General features: G+C 35.7%; 1 protein-coding gene across 1 annotated transcript in view; it reads right to left on the reverse strand.

The window, feature by feature from the left end:
• Positions 1 to 16,462, reverse strand: part of CCDC7 (coiled-coil domain containing 7) — a 256,642-nt gene that overhangs the window by 155,271 nt on the left and 84,909 nt on the right. Inside the window, exons 15-18 of the mRNA XM_087917690.1 lie at positions 15,765 to 15,840; positions 15,233 to 15,298; positions 13,324 to 13,665; positions 10,459 to 10,523 (exon numbers count right to left, since the gene is read on the reverse strand). Coding sequence (XP_087773816.1) covers positions 10,459 to 10,523; positions 13,324 to 13,665; positions 15,233 to 15,298; positions 15,765 to 15,840 — 549 coding nt within the window. The remainder of the gene's footprint in view (positions 1 to 10,458; positions 10,524 to 13,323; positions 13,666 to 15,232; positions 15,299 to 15,764; positions 15,841 to 16,462) is intronic.

The following is a 16,462-nucleotide window of genomic DNA, read 5'->3' on the forward strand; positions in this document are numbered from 1 at the left end:
ATCCTTGGCTGTGCCCTCTTTGCCCCCAGTGGTTTACAGAGTCAGCATATTGCCCCCAACAACATAGCTCCTCATTTTACCCACCTCAGATGGAAGGCTGAGTCAGCCTTGAGCATGGTGTGATTTGAACTGCCAAATTGCAGGCAGGCAGCAGGCAGCAGAAATAGCGTTTCTGTGGCTCATAATAAAATCTATTTAGTATCATGATTAAGATGCTGAACTAGAAATATGAGATCAGGAACACTAGCCCCTCCCCGCCTGCCTTAGGAATGAAACCCAGTTTGAAGGCCAGTTATTTTCTCTAAGCCCAATCTGGGTTGTTGGAGGGGGAGGTAGGGAAGCAAGATGATTTCTGGACTTGTACAAAATAAAGGCAGAATATAAATCTAATAAATACATAGAACTCCCATGCTCTTTCAACTATCCAGATCCTGAAAAAACACTCAAAATCAAAATCTTACCAGGAAGTATAACCCAAGAAAAAAAACAGAATGGTTTCAGAAGCCCAATTTTTAATTAAAAGGCATGAAGACATCATTAAGAAAAACACATTTCCAAATAATAAGTTAAGCAACCAGGAATAGGTATATTTTCTAAACAACAAACTAAAAGACTCAAGGTCCATCCCACCCCTGAAAGGACCTAATGGTTAAGACTGCAATGATGACACCATTAAACCATTTAACACATTCTTTTGACTAAACAGCAATGGATCATGCCCAGTATTTCCTAGTGAACCACAGACAACTACAATCATCTAATACATATCGATTTGACAGAAGACAATGTTGAAAAAGCACTACATAATCTAAAACCATCTCTATCTATTGGACCAGACAAAATATGTGCCTACTTCTTTAAAAAGCTATCCATTGCCATAGCCGAACCTCTAAGCATAATCTTTGAAAAATCTTTCAGGACCAGCTCCTTGCCAAAACTATGGCCACAAGCTATGGTCATCCCCATCTTCAAAAAGGGAGACCCCAGCCTAGTTGAAAATTACACACCAATCTCCTTATGCTGCATCACCTACAAAGTCATGGAATCAATTATTAACCAATCCATTATCCTCCATTTAGAAACAAACAACCTACTCTCTAATAAACAATTTGGTTTCAGAAAAAAACTATCCTGTAATCTGCAACTCTTACACTGCAAAAACATATGGACTACACAATTCGATCAGGGCAAAGCAATAGACACAATCTACATAGACTTCTGTAAAGCCTTTGATTCAGTGGTACACAACAAACTACTCCTAAAACTAACATCTTATGATATCTCTGGACACCTGCATAACTGGATAGAAGCTTTCCTGTCAAACAGACAATAAATAATCAAAATTGGGAATATCCTATCAAATTCTGTACCTGTCAATAGTGGTGTCCCCCAAAGCAGTGTTCTAGGACCAACTCTCTTCATACTCTACCTAAATGACCTCTGTGATCATATTAAGAGCAACTGCCTTCTTCCTTTTGGGATTATTGTATTTCTTTCATCTTATCTTCCTGGTCTTCTATCTCTGATTCTACCTGGCCTTCTTCCTGGGTTTCTTCCTCTAGCTTCTCTCTACTGTTGTCGTTTTCTTCCCTTCCTGTCAATTGGTCGTAGAATTCTTGGGCTTTATCCAGGTTATCTATTTTTATCTACTTTCCTTGCCATCAGACCAGCATGCCTTCTGGAATGATCCATCAAAACAGAATGTTTCGTTCGCTTAATTGTACTGCCAAGTGATGATAATCTTTATGTTGTTCTCTGACTCGTCTTGGTATTTGTTTGAGAGCAATAATGTCTTTGTCCTTATACACTATAGGTTCCTCCCTTGTTATTTTATATATTATGTCCCTGATGTTCTTCTGGGCAAATCTGATGTGCACCTCTCTGGGTAATCGATGTCTTTTCGCATAATTAGTCTGGACCCTGTAGGCCTCGTCTATCTCTCTTATAACCTCCTGAGTATCTCTTTCAGGATTTCTACTATCAGTGCCGCCATCAATTTTCCCAGGTCTTCATCCTTAGCCTCTGTTATATTCTGAAATCGTAAATAGAAAGAGGCTTAGTCCATCTCCAGGTGGACCAGGGAATCTTCCAAAATCTTATTTATTTCCATCATGCATTGAGCAACCTACTCTAATTTTTTCTCTGTTCTTTCTGCTTTTATTTCTACTGTTTTAATTTTTTGCTCATTTTTCTGGATCATTCTTGTATAGGGTCAAATTTATTATCTAACTTTTGGATTTTATTGGTCAATTCCTCATGGTTTCTCGACTTATCTCCTGCAACTTCACCATCGTTTCTTGAATCATTATGAGTGTTGATTGCATTGTAGGTATATTCTGTGGTTGGCTTGATTTTTCTGCATTTAGCATTCCGTCAATTATTCTCTGGGTTGATGGAGATGCTGTTGCTGCTGATGGGTTTGAGGATGTTTTCTTCCCTGCTCTCGAAATAATTGTCAGTATACTAGTCATGTCTTTCAGGATTTTTTTTTTCTCTCCTAAAATTTTATAAATGCTTTCCCAAATTATCGTACAATTACTTTATAGTTAGCAGTATTAAATCTTATCTTTCTGTCTTGATTCTTTTGAATCCAATGTTTTAATTTATAGAAGATCCCTACAATACTGTTTCTGTTCTTTTTTTATATTATCAATGTTAATATCACTCACTATCTTATTCTCTCTAAAGACTAACTTCTATTTCTGAAAAATAAAACTATCTAGTCAATAACATGTTTCAGTGTTTCTTATTCAATATTTTAATAATTATTGTCCGGTCATATACACTATAATAAATGTGGTATTATATACAATATACAATATAATACAGTTAATACTTAATATACAATTAATGTAAATATTAATCCAAGTATATAAATCCTAATTATATTTTAAATATAACAATATCTATCTGTTTATATATATCCGAAATTATAGTCTATTAAATCATCTATAACACTTATACATAACTCTAGTTAATATTTGGCATTCAATATAAATATAAAATATTAATATTAATATAAATTACGTAATATAAACAAAGTATAAATTAAACCTATTAATTTAATAAAGCTTATCTATATTGGAGTTTTTTCCTAAAGGTATCTTAATCTTTCAAATTTAAACAATATTATAAGTTATATATCAATATTATATTTGATATTTCAAAACACTTAATATATTGAACCATTTATTTTACAGTTGATTTTCTAATAGACTTATCCTCTGATTATTAAAGAGTTACTTGATGTTAGAGTGTTCGTTTCCAGTTCTGTCTCAGCTAATAATCCAATCTCCTTCTGTTGTTAATTTGGGTCTTTCTATAGTCCTCCTGCTTATTCAGTTATTAAGTTCTGTGATTCTACAATTCATTCCTCCGGGCTTTCACAGGTTTCACCAAGTTTTCTTAAATTGCCTTATTGTTCTTTAAGCCCCTGAGGCTGTCAACTTCCCCCTTCTGCTTGCAGAGCTTTTCTAAAACAAATCCACAATCCACAATCACCTCCAGAGCTCTCCTCTTTGGTCCTCTTTCTGCTACAAACTTCCCCTTCTTCCAATTTCACTCCACACAGTCACACAGCCGATGCTCTGTTGCTTTCAGCACCAGACAAATTGAATCACTGGATTCTCCTTTTCCTCCCTCTTGAGTTTAAAATCTTCTATTCTCTCTTTTCGGCTTTCCTGAATTCTTTAGGTTACAGCTCTTTCCTTTCGGGTTGCCGCTTTTCAGGGCTAAAGCTTTCCCCTGGAGCTTTCTCCTCTGCTGAGAATCTCTGGAAAGCTACTCACTTTAGGATTCAATCAAGTCTATTGCAATATGGGATTCTTTTCAAATGTCACAGTCCATTCTTTACAATTATTGCTTCTTCTTCAATTGTGACTAGTCACGGTTTCGGTTCCACCATGTCAGTATGACAGGTCAGGACACTTTCTGCACTGGGATCGCAAGAAATCCTTCAGTGTAGTGGGAGGCTGGCTCCCTCCCTGCCATACCCCTCTGCTTCGCGTTGCTCTCCAAGCTTCCTGCGCCTTTGAAGGGCCCCCAATCACGGAAAAATCAGAAATAAAGGACAGAGCTAGTACTCTCCCTCTGCAGCACCTAAAATGTCATCACTGGAAGTACTCTAACATACTTTCATTCCATTTTTATTAAACTTATTTTATAATTAGTTGGCTTTATAAATCAATAAACAAATAGTTTGAACCCTTTTCTTTCACTTGGCCTATTAGACATTACAGTGGTTTCGCCGAACTGCTATTGTATGCCATTTTAACACTATCTCAAATGCTCATGCTGAAATTCAACATTACTGATTACAGACAAATCTATAGTATTCACTTACTAAAGTAAGAATTTTAAATGAATTACTGATTACTATCTTAAAGAAAATAGAGCGCAATGGAGACTAATAATCAAGTTAATCACATCTCTAACATTCATTTGATATTTCTTTATTCAAGTATTTTGTCCAAACAGCCAGAGATTTCAATATTCTAGGGTTTATGTTGTATATTTTTGGCGTTTGTCACCACAAAATGATGAGAAATTGTTAAATTTCAACAGTCATGCAAAAAAACAGGATTTACCCTATAAGTTGCTCATTCAATTTGGGATTCTCAATTTTGGATAGCTCAGGAAGAAAAAAGGAGAATGAAGGGGGAAGGTAAAAGAAGAAAAGGAAGGAAGGAGGGAGGGAGGGAAGGAATATTATGAGAGTGAGGGAGGATCTGAGGGAAACCCTGCCTTAGCACTTGGCTGCCACAGTGCCCCCAACATGACTGATGTTGAGCTGGCCACACCCACCCTGGCCACACCTACCACAGCCCTCTGAGGTCAAACACAACCCTAATGCAGCCCTCAACAAAATCGAGTTTAACACTCCTGTTCTAGCTCCTTGAGAAAGAGTCCCTAAGTCATCACTTATCCAGCAGAAAATAGGCAACATATGAAATATTTTTCTAGCGTCTAGTGAGTTCTAGCTGACATTTTATATGTTCCTCTTTATTATGTTGATGTAAAGTAAGAATGAAGAACTATTTTGAAGAACTACTTATTAGTATAAGGTCAGCCAGTTGTGCATGTGTTTTGTTAATGGAACATGGATCCATAGATGAAGAGATTTTTAAAATTGCCAATTTTTCTTTAAATTGAAAAGGATATGTCTACATACAGCTATGTAAAAAAGTCCTACACGCTTTACGGTTTACAGTTTATGGCATTTTTTGGATAGGCCATTGATTTTACAATATTTTATGCTAACTACTATGCAAATATTGTTATATTTAAATAAATACTAGTGGTTTTTAAGTGAAAAGCATAAGCTTTTTGCAATTTGGTGCTGTTTGGATGGGGATTGTGAATTTTCTTGCAGGCTTACAATGACTATGAAAACAGATTAATTGATGCATATTCAGTGGCATACGCGTTGCAATTACTAAGGCTGATGCTAGGGCTTTGTTAAATTTTTAATTGTTCAAATCTGGGTTCTGAGCTTGCCAATCCAGGAGTCGAACACCATGCTTCTTCATCCACTGCTGGATGGACTTGGCTCAATGATAAGGAGTATTGTCATTCTGGAAGTAAAAGTCCTTTCCTAAAAGTTGCTGAGCTGAAGGAATCATGGTCTTTTCCAGAACTTCAACATACTGCTTGGAATTCATGATTCCCTGCACAATTTGTAACTGACCAATACCAGAAGCAGCGATACAGGCCCAAATCTTCATGTGCAATGGATGCTTCACACATAGATTCAGGCAGTACGGCCTAAATTCTTCATCTGGAAATCTTCTTACATACTTATTTCACTGATTCCCAGTCAGGAAGAAATTGCTCTCATCACTGAAGATGACTTCGTGTTTGTTGGTCCACTTGGCATACTTCTTGGCCCACGCACGTCAACGAGAACGGTGAGTGTCTGTGAGCAAAAGTTTATTTCGAGCCCTGCAGCCTTTGAGCCCTCTGGCAAGCAGTCTGTGACACACTGTACTTTTCCACACTTTTCCATCACATGTTTCACCCCAAATTCTTGTAATCTGAGGTGAGGTGAACTTCCTGTCAGCCATAGAAATGCATTGCAGAGCCCGATCTTGCTGTTTTGTCGACTTTCTTGGTCTTCCAGAGTGGAGTCTGTTATTAACTGAACCAGTTATTTGGTGTTTTTCAACCATTCTGCTCACTGTGGTGCGATGGCATTTCACTCTCTTGGCTATTTCTGTACAGGAGTAATCCTCTTCATGAAGCATAATCATACAATGCCGCTGCTAGTATTGGTGAAAACAAAGGCCTTCACCCTTGCCCGCAGCCAGAGCTAAATTAAATTTCTCGATGCTTTTTATGCCTATTTATAGTCAGAGAGTATGACAACATTGATTGGCTCATAGATTTAGCCTCTGTGCATTTTGATTGGCCAGCCACAGCTCACTGTTGATTGGCTACTTTCGGTCCTAACATTCTCGAAAATGCAAGTTGTGTTTGTTTTAGCAGATAAACTCACTCAAAAGCTTAAAAAGACTTTGGTTATATCAATACAAATTATGCATCTCAATCCAACTACAGAAATTTTCATCAAATTACTAATTTTCCGTGGTTTCTATGAGTGAAAAATTAATTAAACATGGAAATACAGCTTAAAACTGAAAGTGTGCAGAACTTTTTCACACAGCTGTAGGTGCACATCAGAATTGTTCTAAGTTCACACAAAAATCCTGAACAGAATTCATCTTAAAGACAAATTTTAGTTTAGTATTTAAAAAAAAATCTAAACTGCATAATGAAAAAGGCAATAACTTTCAGAGCCATTGTTTTAGAATTCATTCATCCTAAATTGCATTACAAACAATCTTGAATAAATCTTTGTAAAGAGACTGAGGACAATATAGAAAGTTCAAATCTATGAAGAACTTGATAACTACTATTTCCAAATAAAATGAAAGTTACTATTACTGTATTTCCAAACAAAATGAAATAGCGAAACTGTATAAAATTATCAAACTCTCCAACATAAAATATTCCATATATATATGTTTTCTTAAATGTTCACGGGTACTTACATGTATGGTATTCCGCTTTGTTCAGGTATTTTCCCACGTCATTGTAGTTGTGCTTTTAAAGTTGTAGCAACGTTACGGCAGAATCTCATCTGCCATCATCACCTTCTGTATTGTGTTCGACTGTGAGTCAGTCAACAACTGTAAAGGTCTGACTCACAGACGAACACAATACACTGATGATGGCAGATGAGATTCTGTTTAAACGTTGTTACTAACTTTTAGCACAACTGTTAATGACATGGAAAAACACCCAACAAAGCTGAATACCATACATACATACATACATACATACATATGTATGGCATTCAGCTTTGTTCGGGTATTTTCCCACGTCATTGTAGTTGTGCTTTTAAAGTTGTAGCAATGTTTCGGCAGACTCTCATCTGCCATCATCAGGCTTCTATATAGTGTTCATCTGTGAGTCAGACTTTTACAGTGGTTTCAGATTTAAATTTGGGGCAGCTATTGCTGTACCAGAATGGTTTTTTCTTCATCCTGATTGGTTGGGAGTCTTGGTCTGTGTTTATTGGTCTTGGAATTTGCTGTGTTTTGCTTGATTGGTGTTTCTAATATCTTCTGTCTGTTTTTTGACTCTTTTTGTATCTTGATTGGCTGGCAACATTGTGTTACTTTATTGGAGCCCTTTAGTGCAGCTTGGCTCTGGGTAAATGGACGGCTATCTTTAGTTAGGAAGCTAGGTTTCATCTGGGTGCCTGGTTGGGGTGTATTTGAGCTGGAGGTATCGGGGGGATCTGTTTGTGCCCAGGTGTTTGCCTGGCTTGTGGTGTGGAGATTTTTTTGTTTGTGAGTGCAGGCTTCCAAATGATTGGCAGCCTGGTGGAATCATCTCTTCTATTCATACTTTCTGGTCTTTTTTCAATCTCTATGGCTTCTTTGATAATTCTGTAGCTGGGGTTTTCTATAGTGGCTAGGGTTTTGGTGCTATTGAAGTCGATGCTATGACCTGCGGCTTTCAACACATATATATGTGTGTGTGTGTGTGTGTATGTGTGTGTTTTCTTAAGTTTTCACGGGTATTTATATGTATGGTATTCAGCTTTCTTCGGGTATTTTCCCACGTCATTATAGTTGTTTCAGCAGAATCTCATCTGCCATCATCAGGCTTCTGTATTGTGTTCGTCTATGAGTCAGACTTTTACAGCCGTTTCTGTTTTAAATTTGGTGCTAGCCTACTGTTGTGCCAGAATGGTTTTTTCTTCATCCTGATTGGTTGGGAGTCTTGGTCTGTGTTTATTGGTCTTGGAGTTTGCTGTGTTCTGCTTGATTGGTGTTTCTAATATCTTCTGTCTGTTTTTTTAGCATTTTTTGCCTTGATTGGCTGGCAACATTGTGTTTCCTGTATTGGAGGCTTTTAGTGCGGCCTGGCTACAAGTAAATGGAAGGCTATCTTTTATTAGGGTGCCTGGTTGGGGTGTGTTTGAGCTGGAGGTATCAGGGGGAGTCTGTTTGTGCCCAGGTGCTTGCCTGGCTTGTGGTGTGGAGATTTTTTTGTTTGAGAGTGCAGGCTTCCAGATAATTGACAATCTGGTAGAGTCATCTCTTCTATTCATGCTTTCAGGTCTTTTTTCAATCTCTATGGCTTCTTTGATAATTCTGTAGCTGGGGTTTTCTATAGTGGCTAGGGTTTTGGTGCCATTGAAGTCGATGCTATGACCTGCGGCTTTCATGTGTTGGACTCATGAGGAAGTGTGTTCCAGCTTTTTGACTGCATTTTTGTGTTCATCTAGGCGAGTACTTATTCTTGTATTGGTCTGTCCAATGTATGTGGCCAGGCATGATGCACAGGGACTTCATATATGCCTTGGTTTTCCAGGTCAGTTTTATCTTTGGGGTTTCTTAGGATGGCTGCTATTTTTCTGTCTGTTTTGAAGGCAGTCTTGATGTGATGCCTGTGTAGTATCTTACTGGTTTTGTCTGTAGTACCTCATATGTAGGGCAGGACAGCTGTTCCATAGGCCTGTTCATCTTCTAGGTCTCCATTATGTCTCATTGTGTTTTTGTGGATCAAGCCAGTGATTTTGCTTTTGTGGAAGCCATTGGCTATCAGTACTTTAGTCAGGGTGCATAGTTCAGTCTTTATGTATGTCTTGTTTGCCAGGCGTTTGGTTCTGGCAATTAGTGTTTTGGCCACAGAGTTTATCTGTTGAGGTAGCAGTTGTTGTGTGTTTTCTTCTGGTATATGGTGTGTCCTAGTGTGTCATCTGTTTTTTTGTAGATTAGTACATCTAGGAAGGGTAGTTGTTTGTTTCCGTTACCATGGTGAATTTGATTTGGGGGTGTGTGCTGTTTAGGTGTGTTAGGAAATTGTTTAGGTTTTCTTTTCCATGGGGCCAAATAACAAATGTGTCATCGATGTATCTTAACCATAGTTTGGGTTTGTGGGTGGCATTGGCTAGGGTTCTGGATTTGAATTCTTCCATGAACAGGTTTGCAATGACGGGTGACAGTGGTGATCCCATAGGGGCTCCTTCAATTTGCTTGTATCTTTGTCCTTTGTATATGAAATATGTGTTGGTTAAGCAGTGTTCTGTTAGTTCCATGAGGTGTTTAGGTGGTTGGTATTTATTCTTGTACATAGACAAAATTATTGGGCACTTATAATTTTTTTGCAGAATCCATATTTGCTATTTAAGCAATTGAAGAATATTGTTTAGGACTGACAAATTACAAACATGGAATAAAAAGTTTTTAAAAAGTATGTTATCTAAATAAATTCATCAAAAACAATTTTTATATTATGGACATTCCAACAGTTTTTTTAAAAATGTCAATTTTTTATATTTGAATGTAATAAATTTGAAATAATTTTGTCCCAGTTTAGTTTAATGTCTGTATTTTTATCATAATGTGCTGAGAAAGGTATTTATATTTAAAGATATGGATGTATTGTTTAACTACAGTATTACTGAAAAACTTAAACTTGTCAATTTATGAAAAACTCACATTTGATAAAAATGTGCAGTTAGAAAAACGATATAATCTCAGGGATAAAATTCTGTCTTAAGGAAATGTTTTTAGTTTCAGCCTGTAAACTGACTCTTTTTTTAATAGAAATAATGGTAATGTTGATTAACATGACACTTGTATGGTCAAAGTTTGATTGGTTATTCAAAATAAATATTATAGGAATTTAACTACATCTTTGGCTCCGGTATCAAAATAACTTTGGTGGATCCTGATGAAAAATATTTCAATAGCAAAAAGTTATCCATTATTATTGAAAGTAAGAACCATACTTGAATACTGCAGTAACAAAATTATATATGATATCTTATGCATGAGGAAAATCCTTAGTTATTAGCTGGAAATGATTCTAAAACAGTTGGTCCTTACTGAAAGATATACTTCATGATACCATTTTAACATATTATCAGAATTTAATATTTACCCCTTCAAACGTCGCTTCTTCATTTCAGAAGACTCCTTGGGTTTTTCCATATCTTTGGAATCAACCTTTGAAAAGAAATGTACTCAATTTCTGCATCTCTGCATACAAGAAGTTCAGAAAATTCCCTTTATCTTAACGTATCATATCTATTTCTATATTCTATTTCATCAACGCCTTGTCCAAGTAAATTTTCTAATACCATTTATCTGGAATGATATACATTTGTTTACCTTGAAAAGGGGATTAGACTAGAAGATCTTCAAGATTCCTTCCAGACCCAAATTTCATTTTGGTGAAGAATATTAATTATGAATCCTATATTATTATTTGTGAACAAATTAATATAAACAGCCTTTATTTGTATGCTGTTAAGCATTGAGCTTTCTCCCCTATTTAAATGTTACTTTTGGAACATGATGAATCAAAATATTCAAGATTGTAAATAAATTTAAATTTTTAGATATTTGAAGGAAGGGTTTTTCTTCTTCTTTCCTAGTAAGAAATATTATTGTTTAGGCTTTCTCCTGCTGAGATTCAGGGGATCTTAGAAGTTACCTTTTCTTACTTCAGAATACAATTAAGTATATGGCAGAAAATGTATAAACCAAATTATTAATATTAATATGCAGAGAATATGGTGAAAATCAAGTTGGGTAATTTTAAACATTTTTCCTGGCATGTTGCAAAGAAAGTTTCTCTGAATTTAAAGATAGGCTCCATGGTGCAGCATCCATTTTCTTTAGAATTAAAGGATCAATCTATTCAAAATCATCTTGCAAGATGAAGCCGCAACGATTCTCTGGTCTTGTCCATCTAGCATCAGTTTCAGAATGGAACTAAGTAGTTTTATTTTCCAGATTCATAGAAATTCTTCATGGCAGCCTTTTAAATGGTTATTCATCCATCCATTCTCAATAAGGTCACATGTAATGTGGTAAGATGTAGTAAGAACATAGAAATACTGGTGTTTCACCACTTTTATCATCACAGTATAGACCCAAACATAAATTCTAACACAACTAGTCAGAACTACTTCTTGTTTTATGCCTGAGGCCCTGTAAGTGTCTCGTGATTCATTCTATAGAGCAGGGCTGTCAAACTCCCAGCCCACGGGCCAGATGAGTCAAGTGCTGGCTCCGCCCACACCCAGTTTAGCAAAGGGGGAAAAAGTCATGTGAACTCGCCATGATGACATGAGTTTGATACCCCTGCTATAGAGCTTCTAAGTAAGCAAAACAAACCCTCTGAATCAGAAAATTGAGAGACCATTCAGATGCAATTTCATATAAAGTCTTTGGCACTTTCACCTAAGTACAACTGTCCACTGCTAATATGGAAAACTTACAAGTAGCCCCTGGGATCTAAGTACTTTTATTATATATTTTGAAAAAAACTTATCTCATTGTATACTAATATAGAACACCAATAGCACAATCTATTAATCTGAAGAGTGGATCATTATTCTTATTCTTATTCTTATTATCTGATTTATAAACTAAAGGAAGTTATCATCTAAGCCAGGGATGTCAAACTCACATTGTCATGGTGGTGTCACATGATGTCGGACTTTTTTTCCCTTTGCTAAACCGGATGTGAGTGTGGCCAGTGTGTGGTGCATTGGTCCACGGACCCGGAGTTTGACAGCCCTGATTTAAGCTATTTCTTCTTAATAGAAACACATTTCCATTAGCTAACAGTTTCCTGAATGATGTCTTGGTTAACAAGACAAAAGTTTAAAATTGGCTTAGACATCATCCTCTAAAATGGAATCCAAAGATTCAGATTTGATACCTAATGACTGATATGCCCTAAAGCTGAAATGCAGGTTCCAAGTAGGGAGTCCTAAACAGAACAAAGTTCAATTTTTTTGTAGAGGTAGTCCTCAATTTATGACCATAATTGAGCCCAAGTGATATTAAGTAATTGAGTGCCCAATTTTTGTCCTTTCTTACTATAGTTGTTAAATGAATCACCACAGTTATTGACACAATTGTTAAGTGAATCTGGCTTCCCCACTGACTATGCTTGTCAGAATGCTTGTCAGAATGTCATAAAAGGTGATCACAGGTCATTGTGATCCATCATAAATATGAACTAGTTGTCAAGTGTCTGAATTTTGATCACATAACAATGAGAATGCTGCAAGTTGTAATTGTGAAAAACATTCATGTCACTTTTTCAGTGCCCTTGTAACTTCAAACAATCACTAAACAAATTGTTGTAAGTTGAGAACTATCTATATTTTGCTAGTTCAGATTCATTTAGTGTAAAGCATTACAGACCTCAATAGTCCATTCTCTCTTGACCAACCCAAACTTAGTTTGATAATGCCTAACAGTGTAGTCAAATTCCAAAAATAGACACCTCTCCCAGACTAAAAGAGCACAGTGAATGCCTATTGCAAATATTACATAATTGACTTTTTGGAAGGCCGTGCAATTGTTGGTAGATAGGAGAGATAAATAATGCAAATAATAATGCAGAAAAATGCCGTAACTAGAAAAGATTGTAAGAAGAAAAACTATAAAATATAATTGTCTGAACTATAAAGTTGTTTTAATTTTTCCAATAAATTTAGTCAATACAAATGAATACTGAAAAGAAAGGACTTGACTGAAGCATAGAAATCTATTATTTTGATGAGACTCCTGCTTCCCAAGCATGAATACCAATATAAATTGTTACACTTCTTATGCACAGTAACATCTGGTTGTAATTAATGATACTTAATAGTAATGCTGTGCTCTTTATTAATATAAATAAAAGTTCATTTGACATTATTTCAGTACTATAAAAACTATTTTATGTGCTCTTCATTCATTCAAAAATAACCCTAATAACAATAACAGCAACAACATTGCTTACCGTCTCCGTTTTTATTTTCTTAGATTCTTCCTGTTTTTTATCAGTATCTTCAGGTTGGGAAGCCTGTTTTAACAGCTTTTCCGTAACACCAGCTGCTCCTTTTTGTTTAGAAAGTTCCTGACTTTTTCGTGGAAGTATTTCACTTGTTTTTCCTGTTTCCGTTTTTTGTAATTTAGGGGTTGTTTTTTCTGTTCCGCTAATTAAATCATCTCCTTTAACTTTCCCTTTTGTTGCTTTCTTGCCTTTCTTTGGAACCTCTTCCACACCTGCTGATAAAGGGAACTGCCAGTCTGGAATTGTTGGTGGTATTTCAGCAAGTTGAATCTTTGCCTTTTCAACTTCCTGTATGTTTGAAAAAAAAAAGTTAAAATACATAAGAAATTCATCAGGTTTCATAATCTTTAAACTTGAAATTTTCAACACAGCATCCCAAAAATGTGATGGTAATGACAGACATATAATCCTCTCCTTATGCTACATCATTGATTTATTTAAAAAAGTATTTTGCCTTTTGCCTCAAATCCTTGTTGGGCCTTTGTTACCAGATTTTCTTTTATTCTGATTGAATAGTTAACAATTGTCACTATCTCCGCACTTTCTATCCAGAGGGAAAATGAAGAAATGCATACCAGGTGACAGTGACCTCTTAGTATTATGCACCAAAACCCTTTCTGTCCAATATTCAACAGTTTATTATCTTCCACCAGTTTTTTTGGGATATCATGGAAGAAAACTCCAGAACTGCTGAAAATCTCTTTAAGTCTCATTGCAACATGCAGGGGATAAGATGGACACTCCCCAGTCACAGGATTTTCTGCCAACAATGCTGGGATTTCCCAGACATATAGTAGATCTTCAATAACACTTTTTTGGAAGTGAGATCTGAGGCAACTCAGGAGTTCATGGCTATAATGACAGCCATGGGCTGTTTTAGATCATCCAAATTCCAATATAGGACAATGGTCATCTACTTATCTGGTTTTCCATTCACCACTGTCCGCTGCAAGCAGGTAGGACTTAGATTGGTCATCCCTCAGTAATAAATGGACCCTAAAGGATTTCAGGAGGAATTGGGTGCTCTTCCTGCTGGTCTGTTGAATGGTCTGCCTGAAGCCTTGGTTGTCACTTGGAAGAAGAGGCTCACCAAGGTCTTAGATCAGATCACACCTATGTGATTTCTTCCCTCTTCTGACTCCCATCACTCCCTATCTTTCAAATAAGAACTAAGGGAGACGGTAAAGAAGAAATCTCTAAAGATCACCAGCATTAAAGGATGAACTCAATTTACTAAGGATTAGAACCACTATGAATACCAAATGGCAGTAAGGACAAGGGACAATACTTCCTTGCTACTTATTACATCTGCAGATAGTCATCTGGTGTCCTTGATTTATGAGATGCATAATCTCTTGGATAAGAGAGATCACCTTACAGGACTATATGAAAGAATTTGCTCAGCTTGACAGTTGCTCACATTCATTCCCTATTGTTTGGGAACAGTTTGAACCACTTGGGCTGATTTTTTATCACTATAAGCTCAGCCACCAATTCTTTGCCCTTTCTGGATAACTAAAGTTGTCTGACTCTGAAGAAGCTGTTCCAGCTGAAACTCTGGAGTTCAACCTTGGGAGAAAAACAAGCCAAGAATCACTTTGACATTGATCAAACACAGGCATTATCAGAACAGCTGGAGAAAGCTGAAAACAGAGCTTAGCCAATTCCTATACTGTGTCTTTGCAATCAGTCATAAGAATCAAGTCAGACCATGAAATAGCTGGGAGATAACCAAGTAGAATTTCATGTACTTATTTGAATAGTTTTTCAAGTCGCAATATAACTAAGTATACAAGAAGTAAATATGGGAAAATATTTCTGCCTAAAGGGATCAGAAAATTCTCTTCCAAAATACCTGTAAAGCTTTCTGTAGCTTCTCCTCAAGCATTTTCTTCTCTTCCTGAAGGGACTGAATGTCTTCCTACAATGTCAATATCAGTTTAGATTTATATTTAGCTGTTTCATTTATATTCAGATTTCAGATTTAAAAGTTTGCTTGCCCTTTCCTATTGTAAAAATGTACAAAAATTCACTCAATTTTCCTAATACATCCCAGAGAATATAATTCAGTTGGTTACCAACCATTTATTGCTTTCTGAATTTTTAAAATTATATTTATCTGGTATAAAATCAGAAAAAGTTGACTGAATGAGTAAGCCCTTTTTCTGTGCTTTCAGAAATATAATACATAACCCATCTTTCTTAAGGATTTCTAGCAAGATCTTGAATTTTGTGTCCATCTTTCTTATCCTGAATTCTTACACTTTTTTTAAATGGCTTGAAAAATAATCTTATTAATAGAAAATTTTTATAAAATTTAACATCATATTTTTATACAGATTTTAAATGAGATGTCTACAAAATATATTGACATATTTGTCTTTTACCTGAGCTTTATTTAAATCATCTTTCATTTGTGTTTGTTCTTTTTCCTTTGCAAAACCAGACTCCAGTTTCTGCATTCTGCAATAAGAAAATATAACACAAATTAATGACTAGATCATCATAATATAGCAACTAGACTGCTAAAAGATCAGAAGAAAATGCTCACATGGTAATTTCTCAATTTTCCTAGCAAGTACAAAAAGGTCTATAAATTATGGCAATCTAGAATGTGTCTTTGAATTTAGCTTGTTATTTGAAGCCAAGCATTACAATCATTATAATTATGACTGAAGTGATATGGCTCCACAAATGTAAAACCCAATCTGTTATAATGTATAGTGTGAAAGCTTTTCAAAATATAGAATATGTTCAGTAATGAATTTTAAAATGTTCAGTGTAACTAGTTCAAAACAGCCAAACCATAAAGTGCTATTTGTTAACCTAGTTAAATTGTTAACTCAGAAATAGTCAAGTACATTTGTGTGTTCATATATTTACATTCATAGAGAAAGAAAGAAAAAGTTACACAATGCAAAAACAACATTTATAATATCAGATGCCTACTATTTAGCACTTTAGAAAGCATAAGAAATTTTTGTAGTACAAGGTACCATGAAGTATAAGAAATTTTAGTAGCACCAGATACCTTTAAAAAATTTTTCAACTGGTATATCTACTTTTAGTTTTTCTGAAAAGGGTA

The sequence above is a fragment of the Pseudonaja textilis genome, chromosome Z (genome assembly GCF_049901715.1).
Source record: "Pseudonaja textilis isolate UNSWEBS1 chromosome Z, rPseTex1.2, whole genome shotgun sequence".
In the NCBI taxonomy this organism is placed as follows: Eukaryota; Metazoa; Chordata; class Lepidosauria; order Squamata; family Elapidae; genus Pseudonaja; species Pseudonaja textilis.